We start from the raw sequence: 12,053 nt of genomic DNA on the forward strand, positions 1-12,053 counted from the left end.
TGTCAGCCTGTGTCCCTGTCAGATGGTAATACTGTCAGCCTGTTTCCCTGTCAGATGGTAATACTGTCAGCCTGTTTCCCTGACAGACTCCAGGAGAAGGAGAACATAAGATCATGGAGTTTATCCGCTGGGAAAACACCAAGCCAGACCACGACCCAAACACACGCCACTGTCTCTATGGCCTGGACGCTGACCTGGTGGGTGGCCTGTGTGTGTGTGTGTGTGTGTGTGTGTGTGTGTGTGTGTGTGTAAGAGAGATGGCACAGATGTGTATCAGGGAGGGTGTGTGATATGTATGTCTCTGGTAATTTTAGTGTCAGTTTTTTACAGTTCTCTTACTATTTACACAAACTGGTATGCTGTGATGTAAGGTCTGTTGTGTTAACTATGATATCTCTCACTCCTCTCCTACAGGTGATGGAAGGTCTGTTGTGTTAACTATGATATCTCTCACTCCTCCTACAGATGATGTAAGGTCTGTTGTGTTAACTATGATATCTCTCACTCCTCTCCTACAGGTGATGGAAGGTCTGTTGTGTTAACTATGATATCTCTCACTCCTCCTACAGATGATGGAAGGTCTGTTGTGTTAACTATGATATCTCTCACTCCTCTCCTACAGATGATGTTAGGTCTGACGAGCCATGAGCCACACTTCTCCCTACTCAGAGAAGAGGTCCGCTTTGGAGGGAAGAAAAACCAGAAAAGGTGTGTGTGGGCATATGCTGTGTGTGTGTGTGTAAGACAGAGGTATAACGATGGGCACTTATTCGAAAATCTGAACGGACGTTAGTATTCAGTTTACTTGTTTGTTCATTTTTTGGAGAAATGGCAATTACAGGCATGCACATAACGGGGTTCCTCAAGACCTGACACGGATCAATTCAAACCATTCACCAGAAAGATATTTAGTTCTATCAGACTTCTCTTTCACTGTTGCTGTTAGCCTAAAACTACCGGAGAACTACCGGAGAATAGCAAGCATGTCTGCTGGTGTGGTAGCTTACCTCTGCCCTCAGAATTTGCACCATTCTGATTGTTCAAGAGAGTATAAAGACATTTTTAAATGATAATATTATGTATTTACATTTTTTTTTAAATAGAATTGACTATCCGGAAAACTGAAATGTCTTGATATTATTTTAATAGTGAAATATACTGAACAAAAATATAAACGCAACATGCACCAATTTTGAGTTATAGTTCATAACAAGGCTACTAAGCAACTTTTTTATTTTATTTCTTACATTCTATATTTCTGAATTCCATTCTTTTTACTTTTTAGATGTGTGTATTGTTAGACATTAATGCACTGTTGGCGCAAGGAACATTTCGCTACACCTGCAATAACATTAGCTAAACATGTGTATGCGACCAATATAAGTGGCTTTGAAATATGTATTTCACATAATGGATGGGGTGCACCCGCTTGGGAGCCAGGCCCAGCCAATCAGAATTAGTTTCTCCCCACAAAGGGGCTTCATTACAGACAGAAATACTCAGAGTGACTGTCAGAGTGACTGGTCTCAGACGATCCCACAGGTGAGGAAGCAGGATGTGGAGGTCCTGGGCTGGCGTGGTTACACATGGTCTGCGGTTGTGAGGCCTGTTGGATGTACTGCCAAATTCTTTAAAACAACATTGAAGGCAGCTTATGGTATAGAAATGATCTGGCAACAGTTCTGGTGGATATTCCTGCTGTCAGCATGCCAATTGCACACTCCCTCAAAACTTGAGGCATCTGTGGCATTGTGTTGTGACAAAACTGGACATTTTAGAGAGGTCTTTTATTGTCTCCATCACAAGGTGAACATGTGTAATGATCATGCTGTTTAATCAGCTTCTTAATATGCCACACCTGTCAGGTGGATGGATTATCTTGGCAAAGGAGAAATGCTCACTAACAGGGATGTGAACACATTTCCGTACATTTTAGAGAAATAGGTTTTTGTGCGTATGGAACTATTTCTGGGATCTTTTATTTCAGCTCATCAAACCTGGTAGCAACACTTGTTGCGTTTTTCTATTTTTGTTGGGTATTATTTCCAATGCCATCCCTAGTAATCAGTATGTATTGTCCTCCTGTAGAATAACTGCTCCAGAGGAGACAACCTTCCACCTACTGCACCTGTCACTATTTAGGGAGTACATAGACTACGAGTTCTCTGAAGTTAAGGTAAGACACATTCATACATTCAAATCTTGCTGGAGTGTGACCAATATAGTAGAGGCAAAATAAACTCCCCTAGAAGTAATCAATTCACACTATCAGTTCTCTATGAATGGTTTGAATAACAATAAGATCAAATGATTGGTTGTTCCTTACAGTAAGATCTCATCCTGTTGGTTGTTTCTCAATAAGATCTCTTTCGATTGGTTGTTTGACAGAATAAGATCTCATTTGAGTACGACCTGGAGCGAATCATAGATGACTGGATCCTGATGGGCTTTCTTGTTGGGAATGACTTCATCCCTCATCTTCCTCATCTTCACATAAACCACGACGCCCTACCTCTTCTCTACCGCACCTACATCAGTGTGCTGCCAACACTAGGAGGTGAGAACACATGGACAAGCTCATATTTTAGGGCTGACCCCATTTAGTCGACTGGTTTATTGTTTGGTCAAAAGGCTGTTGGTTGACCAAGATTTTTTTTAGTCGAGCAGTCGCAAATATATATATTTATGGCACACAAGACAGCTGTCTGATTCGCGCCTGTCTCAGTGGACTAATCCATTGCGGAGGCTGTGTGGTTGCTGCAGTCTAAGAAGAAGAGGAGTGTAACTAAGATGCACAATGGACATCTCTCTCCAGAATGCACTCTCTCCCACCAATTCCTGCACATTCATTGTTTCATAACTTCATTGTGTCAATAGTTTGCCCTTTGATTGTTAGTCTGTCAATTCCACATCATTTTTTTTATCTACAGTAGTACACCTGATTATCTACGCGCACCTGATTACCCATAGAAGTAGGCCTAGGCTACCTGTCCTGCGAGCAAATGTAGGCTTATAAATGTGCCCATTTGGGGATCTGACAGTATTTCTGATTCTCTTTAATCACCACCACTTATGAGCTGTGGAGCTTCTCAAAGTACATTTTTCTTCACCTCAAACAGCAAGGAAACAAAGTCTGTTTTTACATCCATTGAGAATGACAATAGTTTCAGTATGTATTTGAAAAGTCTTTCCAGCTCTCTCCCTTTAGATAACCACTCGGTGTGAAAAATAGAAATGTCATGCTCTGAACCATTGGAAACTTAATAAAATAGGCCTACCTGATGACTTCTTATCCCTTGCTCATGGCCTACAGCTGTGTCTGTCCTGAGGGCCCAGAATATTTGTGGTTTGCTAGTGCAAGCTACAGGCAGGACTCAGTTGATACATTGTTACAAGTTCTTTGTAGACAGGCCATGTGTAGCCAACGTGGTTTATAGGACACTTATTTTTTATCAGGATGTTTTCTACCTGCAGGCTGCAATGTTAAAAAATGTGGGGCTTTATATAGGCTGATGGTACAAGGTTGGCAATGGCAATAGAAGTTACTTTTAGATTTGTATTTTCATTTAGATAGAATTTTGATTTAACCACGTGACAATGATTGAGATAGGAAGCTGTTATTCTAAATCAAATGAAACTGTTCCACGAAAATATGCACATGAAAACCATAACTGGCACGCAGATCGGTAGAAATGGTAAGATAGGTTGGCATTGCACATGAAGGTTACAGACCCCTAGTGTAACCAACTACCTTCAACTTCAGGAGCGTAATGGCAGAATCTGCTAAGGCCACAGGGAGCGGGGAGGAGGATGGTCAGTACAGACAATAGACTTTGACTTGATCTGGTGCTCCCTCTTGAGGCTTTAGTGTCTTATTTCATCAAACAGTGCTTTTAAAGCAGGGGTGTCAAACTCATTCCATGGAGGGCCTAGTGTCTATAGCTTTTTCCTTTCAATTAAGACCTAGACAACCAGCTGAGAGGAGTTCCTTACTAATCAGGGACCTTAATTCATCAATCAAGTACAAGGGAGGAGCGAAAACCCTCAGACACTCGGCCCTCCGTGGAATGAGTTTTACATGTGTTCTTAAAGTGTCAGGCAAGTTCAGTGCATATAGTTGATTTTATTACGACACACACGGTGTGTCTATGTATGGAAAAATAGACCTTTTAAAAATGTAGGAGACTCGATTGGTTGAAAGAAGACTTTTCGGTCAATCAAAATTTTTGGGAGTCGAGGACAGCCCTCGCACAAATACACACACACACACACACACACACACACACACACACACACACACACAGGTAAAATACACACCCGATACTGAGTATAACATTTTACTGATAGTATAGTGAGTAATAAGCAATCAACTTCATTGTCTCTTCTCATCATCAGGATACCTGAATGAGAATGGTCACCTGAACCTGGGTAACTTTGAGAAGTACCTGGAGAAACTGTCAGAGGTAAGAGAGACCAGCATCCACTATCAGTGTCATTTTTAAAATTACCATGCATTTCTGATTGTCAGTCTCACACTCTTTCTCACATTTGTTTCGCAACCTCTCGCTACCCTTTCTCTCTTTGTCTTCCCTCTCTTCCTCTCCCTTAGTTTGACAGGGAGCACTTCAATGAGGTGTTTGTGGATCTGAAGTGGTTTGAGAGTAAGGTGGGGAACAAGTACTTGAACGAGGCAGCAGGGCTGGCAGCAGAGGAGGCTCACTGCAAGGATTCCAGGAAGAAAGACCTGGTGAGACATGACTACACACACACACAGATTCTACAAATGCATGTATGAAGATCTTGCTGACGTGTGTGTGTGTGTTTCTGTGTGTGTGTGTGTGTGTGTTTCTGTGTGTGTGTGCAGAAAGACTCTCTGTGTCTGGCTGCGCTGGATGAGGACAGAGGCCCCAGCAGAGGTTTTGAGGAGGATGGGGAGGAAGAAGACATGTTTGAAGCAGAGTTCCGACAGTACAAGCGCACCTACTACATGACCAAGATGGGAGTGGAGGTGGTCTCAGAGTGAGTTGTATACCAAACCTTCTTCCAACATTCTCAAAATATTTTCCTGCAACCTCTAACGGTTTTGAAATGCTCTTACAACATTTTCTGGCCCCCAAGCTGGGCTGAACTTGAATGTTTTTTTCCTAGTTGATAAGCAAAGACGATGGCATTGTAGAGCTGTGACTAGGGCTGTTACGCTGACTGTATTACCGCCACACCGGCAGACACCAGTCATGACTGCAGTCAGATTCCACTTGACTGAGTCCCGGTAACTAGGCTTCTCCAAGACTGCCCCCTGATGCCGCTGGTGGTAATTAGCAAAGATGATCAGTAGCCTACCAAACTTTCTAACGGCCAGGCGCTAACGGCCGGTACTCTGCGCAGGCTTTAATCACTCTGATATGAATACAAATGAAAATCTAATCAAAAACGTAATAAGAGGCTTGGCATAGGATCACCTGTTGGGCAGTGAGAGCCAACTCCTCATAGCTGGTTGATTCTTGGAATGAAATAAGTGTTCCTGTTCCTTAACATTTCTATAAGATATGCTATTACGTGAGAAAAATAGGATCCTTTTCAGCTTTCTAAAGGCTAGGACTACTATATTTATTTCCTATATTAAGTTCATTGCTAATAAGCTGTATAAAGAATATATACTAAATTGATATATTCTTTCTTCGGCGTACACCTAATATGTTGATGATGTTTATTATGCATTAAGGTTGCACCAAAAGATTACATGCAACAAATATGAAAAATGAAATACAAAACAATTAAATATGTGAAATTGAATTAAACAATAATGTATGTTGATGCTAATATTATATACAATATTCAATTGTTTCTATATAACAATAGTCTAATATATTTAATATGCCATAAAATATATATATTTTTTTAACAGTTTCACTAATTCATCCTAATTAATTTAATCATTATGACACACCCCTCAGTATTGTCATTGGTTGCACTAATTGCACTGTTTGTCTACATAAGCTGGTTCAAGTATTCATGACATCACCCTGAAGAAGGCACAGTGATGCCCAAACATTGGGAAATACCCAATAACTTACTGGGACTTTATATATGGAGTGAGCCACTCTTCATTTGTTGTAGTTTATTTGCTGTTAGTCAGCACCTTCACACAAACACACTTTTCTGGGTGTGCGCCAGTTGATGTTTTTTATTCTTTAGACGTGCCTAAAATACATCATGGATTTAGTGTGATGGTGTAGGCTATATTAAATGGATTTAGTGTGATGGTGTAGGCTATATTAAATGGATTTAGTGTGATGGTGTAGGATATATTAAATGGATTTAGTGTGATGGTGTAGGCTATATTAAATGGATTTAGTGTGATGGTGTAGGATATATTACATGGATTTAGTGTGATGCTGTAGGCTATATTAAATGGATTTAGTGTGATGGTGTAGGATATATTAAATGGATTTAGTGTGATGGTGTAGGCTATATTAAATGGATTTAGTGTGATGGTGTAGGATATATTAAATGGATTTAGTGTGATGCTGTAGGCTATATTAAATGGATTTAGTGTGATGGTGTAGGATATATTAAATTGATTTAGTGTGATGCTGTAGGCTATATTAAATGGATTTAGTGTGATGGTGTAGGATATATTAAATGGATTTAGTGTGATGGTGTAGGATATATTAAATGGATTTAGTGTGATGCTGTAGGCTATATTAAATGGATTTAGTGCGATGGTGTAGGATATATTAAATTGATTTAGTGTGATGGTGTAGGATATATTAAATGGATTTATTGTGATGGTGTAGGCTATATTAAATGGATTTAGTGTGATGGTGTAGGATATATTAAATGGATTTAGTGTGATGCTGTAGGCTATATTACATGGATTTAGTGTGATGGTGTAGGATATATTAAATTGATTTATTGTGATGGTGTAGGATATATTAAATGGATTTAGTGTGATGGTGTAGGCTATATTAAATGGATTTAGTGTGATGGTGTAGGCTATATTAAATGGATTTAGTGTGATGGTGTAGGATATATTAAATGGATTTAGTGTGATGCTGTAGGCTATATTAAATGGATTTAGTGTGATGGTGTAGGATATATTAAATGGATTTAGTGTGATGGTGTAGAATATATTAAATGGATTTAGTGTGATGGTGTAGGATATAAAATGGATTTAGTGTGATGGTGTAGGCTATATTAAATGGATTTAGTGTGATGGTGTAGGATATATTAAATGGATTTAGTGTGATGGTGTAGGATATATTACATGGATTTAGTGTGATGCTGTAGGCTATATTAAATGGATTTAGTGTGATGGTGTAGGCTATATTAAATGGATTTAGTGTGATGGTGTAGGATATATTAAATGGATTTAGTGTGATGGTGTAGGATATATTACATGGATTTAGTGTGATGGTGTAGGATATATTACATGGATTTAGTGTGATGGTGTAGGATATATTAAATGGATTTAGTGTGATGCTGTAGGCTATATTAAATGGATTTAGTGTGATGGCGTAGGCTATATTAAATGGATTTATTGTGATGGCGTAGGCTATATTAAATGGATTTAGTGTGATGGTGTAGGCTATATTACATGGATTTAGTGTGATGGTGTAGGATATATTAAATGGATTTAGCGTGATGGTGTAGGCTATATTAAATGGATTTAGTGTGATGCTGTAGGCTATATTAAATGGATTTAGTGTGATGGTGTAGGATATATTACATGGATTTAGTGTGATGGTGTAGGCTATATTAAATGGATTTAGTGTGATGGTGTAGGATATATTAAATTGATTTAGTGTGATGCTGTAGGCTATATTAAATGGATTTAGTGTGATGCTGTAGGCTATATTAAATGGATTTAGTGTGATGGTGTAGGCTATATTAAATGGATTTAGTGTGATGGTGTAGGATATATTAAATGGATTTAGTGTGATGCTGTAGGCTATATTAAATGGATTTAGTGTGATGGTGTAGGCTATATTAAATGGATTTAGTGTGATGGTGTAGGATATATTAAATGGATTTAGTGTGATGGTGTAGGATATATTAAATGGATTTAGTGTGATGCTGTAGGCTATATTAAATGGATTTAGTGTGATGCTGTAGGCTATATTAAATGGATTTAGTGTGATGGTGTAGGCTATATTAAATGGATTTAGTGTGATGGTGTAGGATATATTAAATGGATTTAGTGTGATGCTGTAGGCTATATTAAATGGATTTAGTGTGATGGTGTAGGCTATATTAAATGGATTTAGTGTGATGGTGTAGGCTATATTAAATGGATTTAGTGTGATGGTGTAGGATATATTAAATGGATTTAGTGTGATGGTGTAGGATATATTAAATGGATTTAGTGTGATGGTGTAGGCTATATTAAATGGATTTAGTGTGATGGTGTAGGATATATTAAATGGATTTAGTGTGATGGTGTAGGATATATTAAATGGATTTAGTGTGATGCTGTAGGCTATATTAAATGGATTTAGTGTGATGGTGTAGGCTATATTAAATGGATTTAGTGTGATGGTGTAGGATATATTAAATGGATTTAGTGTGATGCTGTAGGCTATATTAAATGGATTTAGTGTGATGGTGTAGGATATATTAAATGGATTTAGTGTGATGGTGTAGGATATATTAAATGGATTTAGTGTGATGCTGTAGGCTATATTAAATGGATTTAGTGTGATGTTTTAGGCTATATTAAATGGATGTATTAGACTTTTTAAAATGTAGATTTTCCAAAGGTCCGCATCAGTGGCTAGTACGCTATGTGTGGAAGCCAGAGATGCTCAACAAACATATTTGTTAATTACCGGTCAGTTACCGTGGTTATTTGCATGACAATCACCGGCTGACACAATTTCATGACCGCCCTAGCCGGGACAATCTTTGAAACTTTTTTTTTTTTGTATTATTGTTTTCAGTGAGTTTCTAGCCAACCAGGCATTGTGCTATGTGGAGGGAATCCAGTGGATCCTACATTACTACTACCATGGAGTCCAATCCTGGAGCTGGTAGGTTCCTCTCCCCTCTCTCTCCTATATTCTCTCTCTCTCTCTCTTGTATCGCCCCTCTCACTCTCCTGTATCCCCTCTCTCTCTCTCCTGTATCCCCTCTCTCTCTCTCCTGTATCCCCTCTCTCTCTCCTGTATCCCCTCTCTCTCTCCTGTATCCTCTCTCTCTCTCCTGTATCCCCCATCTCTCTCTCCTGTATCCCCCATCTCTCTCTCCTGTATCCCCCATCTCTCTCTCCTGTATCGCCCCTCTCACTCTCCTGTATCCCCTCTCTCTCTCTCCTGTATCCCCTCTCTCTCTCTCCTGTATCCCCTCTCTCTCTCCTGTATCCCCTCTCTCTCTCCTGTATCCCCTCTCTCTCTCCTGTATCCCCTCTCTCTCTCCTGTATCCTCTCTCTCACCTGTATCCCCTCTCTCTCTCCTGTATCCCCCATCTCTCTCTCTCCTGTATCCCCCATCTCTCTCTCCTGTATCCCCCATCTCTCTCTCCTGTATCCCCCATCTCTCTCCTGTATCCCCTCTCTCTCTCCTGTATCCCCTCTCTCTCTCCTGTATCCCATCTCTCTTCTCTCTCTCCTTTATCCCCTCTCTCTCCTGTATCCTCTCTCTCCCGTCTCCCCTCTCTCCTGTATCCCCTGTCTCTCCTCTCTCTACTGTATCCCCTGTCTCTCCTCTCTACTGTATCCCCTGTCTCCCCTCTCTCTCATCTCTCTCTCCTGTATCCCCCCTCTCTCTCCTGTATCCCCCCTCTCTCTCCTGTATCCCCCTTCTCTCTCCTGTATCCCCCTCTCTCTCCTGTATCCACTCTCTCCCCTCTCTCTCCTGTATTCCCTCTCTCTCTCCTGTATCCCCCATCTCTCCTGTATCCCCCATCTCTCCTGTATCCCCCATCTCTCTCCTGTATCCCCCATCTCTCTCCTGTATCCCCCTTCTCTCTCCTGTATCCCCTCTCTCCCCTCTCTCTCCTGTATCCCCTCTCTCCCCTCTCTCTCTCCTGTATCCCCTCTCTCCCCTCTCTCTTCTGTATTCTCTCTCCTGTATCCCCCATCTCTCTCCTGTATCCCCCATCTCTCTCCTGTATCCCCCATCTCTCTCCTGTATCCCCCATCTCTCTCCTGTATCCCCTCTCTCTCTCCTGTATCCCCTCTCTCTCTCCCTCTCTCCTCTCTCTCCCTTATCCCCTCTCTCTCCCGTATCCCCTCTCTCTCCTGTATCCTCTCTCTCCCCTGTCTCTCCTCTCTCTACTGTCTCTCCTCTCTCTACTGTATCCCCTGTCTCTCCTCTCTCTACTGTATCCCCTGTCTCCCCTCTCTCATCTCTCTCTCCTGTATCCCCCCATCTCTCTCCTGTATCCCCCCATCTCTCTCCTGTATCCCCCCATCTCTCTCCTGTATCCCCCCATCTCTCTCCTGTATCCCCCATCTCTCTCCTGTATCCCCCATCTCTCTCCTGTATCCCCCATCTCTCTCCTGTATCCCCCATCTCTCTCCTGTATCCCCCATCTCTCTCCTGTATCCCCCATCTCTCTCCTGTATCCCCTCTCTCTCTCTCCTGTATCCCCTCTCTCTCTCTCCCTTATCCCCTCTCTCTCTCTCCCTTATCCCCTCTCTCTCCTGTACCCCCCCCTCTCTCTCCTGTATCCCCCCTCTCTCCTGTCTCCCCTCTCTCCCGTCTCCCCTCTCTCTCCTTGTCTCCCTTCTCTCCTGTTTCCCCTCTCTCCCCTCTCTCTCCTGTATTCCCTCTCTCTCCTGTATTCCCTCTCTCTCCTCTCTCTCCTGTGTCTCCTCTCTCTCCTGTGTCCCCTCTCTCTCCTGTGTCCCCTCTCTCTCCTGTGTCCCCTCTCTCTCCTGTGTCCCCTCTCTCTCCTGTGTCCCCTCTCTCTCCTGTGTCCCCTCTCTCTCCTGTGTCCCCTCTCTCTCTCCCGTCTCCCCTCTCTCTCCCCCGTCTCCCCTCTCTCTCCTGTATCCCCTCTCTCTCTCCCGTATCCCCTCTCTCTCTCCCGTATCCCCTCTCTCTCTCCCGTATCCCCTCTCTCTCTCCCGTATCCCCTCTCTCTCTCCCGTATCCCCTCTCTCTCTCCCGTATCCCCTCTCTCTCCTTGTCTTCCTTGTCTCCCCTCTCTCTCCTCTCTCTCCTGTATCCCCTCTCTCTCTCCTGTATCCCCTCTCTCTCTCCTGTATCCCCTCTCTCTCTCCTGTATTCCCCCCTCTCTCTCTCCTGTATTCCCCCCTCTCTCTCTCCTGTATTCCCCCCTCTCTCTCTCCTGTATTCCCCCCTCTCTCTCTCCTGTATTCCCCCCTCTCTCTCTCCTGTATTCCCCCCTCTCTCTCTCCTGTATTCCCCCCTCTCTCTCTCCTGTATTCCCCCCTCTCTCTCTCCTGTATTCCCCCCTCTCTCTCTCCTGTATTCCCCCCTCTCTCTCTCCTGTATTCCCCCCTCTCTCTCTCCTGTATTCCCCCCTCTCTCTCTCCTGTATTCCCCCCTCTCTCCTGTATCCCCCCTCTCTCCTGTATTTCCCCCCCTCTCTCTCCTGTATTCCCTCCCCTTCTCTCTCCCGTATTCCCCCCCTCTCTCTCCTGTATTCTCCCCCCCTCTCTCTCCTGTATTCCCCCCCTTCTCTCTCCTGTATTCCCCCCTTCTCTCTCCTGTATTTCCCCCCCTTCTCTCTCCTGTATTCCCCCCCCTTCTCTCTCCTGTATTCCCCCCCCTTCTCTCTCCTGTATTCCCCCCCTTCTCTCTCCTGTATTCCCCCCCCTCTCTCTCCTGTATTCCCCCCCCTCTCTCTCCTGTATTCCCCCCCTCTCTCTCCTGTATTCCCCCCCCTCTCTCTCCTGTATTCCCCCCCTCTCTCTCCTGTATTCCCCCCCTCACTCTCCTGTATTCCCCGCCTCTCTCTCCTGTTAACCCCCCCTCTCTCTCCCGTTAACCCCCCCTCTCTCTCCCGTATTCCCCCCCTCTCTCTCCCGTATTCTCCCCCCTCTCCCGTATTCCCCCCCTCTCTCTCCCGTATTCCCCCCCTCTCA

At 43.1% G+C, this 12,053-nt stretch overlaps 1 protein-coding gene across 16 annotated transcripts in view; it reads left to right on the forward strand.

The window, feature by feature from the left end:
- The window catches only part of xrn1 (5'-3' exoribonuclease 1), an 88,689-nt gene that overhangs the window by 5,451 nt on the left and 71,185 nt on the right, over window positions 1–12,053 (forward strand). For all 16 annotated transcript variants that reach the window (XM_090224917.1, XM_090224921.1, XM_090224926.1 and 13 more), the window contains exons 5-12: window positions 87–197; window positions 623–708; window positions 2,089–2,176; window positions 2,389–2,557; window positions 4,396–4,463; window positions 4,610–4,747; window positions 4,865–5,019; window positions 8,940–9,029. In XM_090224917.1, coding sequence (XP_090081043.1) covers window positions 87–197; window positions 623–708; window positions 2,089–2,176; window positions 2,389–2,557; window positions 4,396–4,463; window positions 4,610–4,747; window positions 4,865–5,019; window positions 8,940–9,029 — 905 coding nt within the window. The remainder of the gene's footprint in view (window positions 1–86; window positions 198–622; window positions 709–2,088; window positions 2,177–2,388; window positions 2,558–4,395; window positions 4,464–4,609; window positions 4,748–4,864; window positions 5,020–8,939; window positions 9,030–12,053) is intronic.

The sequence above is a fragment of the Oncorhynchus mykiss genome, chromosome 28 (genome assembly GCF_057628025.1).
Source record: "Oncorhynchus mykiss isolate SJ-2025 chromosome 28, ASM5762802v1, whole genome shotgun sequence".
NCBI lineage: Eukaryota > Metazoa > Chordata > Actinopteri > Salmoniformes > Salmonidae > Oncorhynchus > Oncorhynchus mykiss.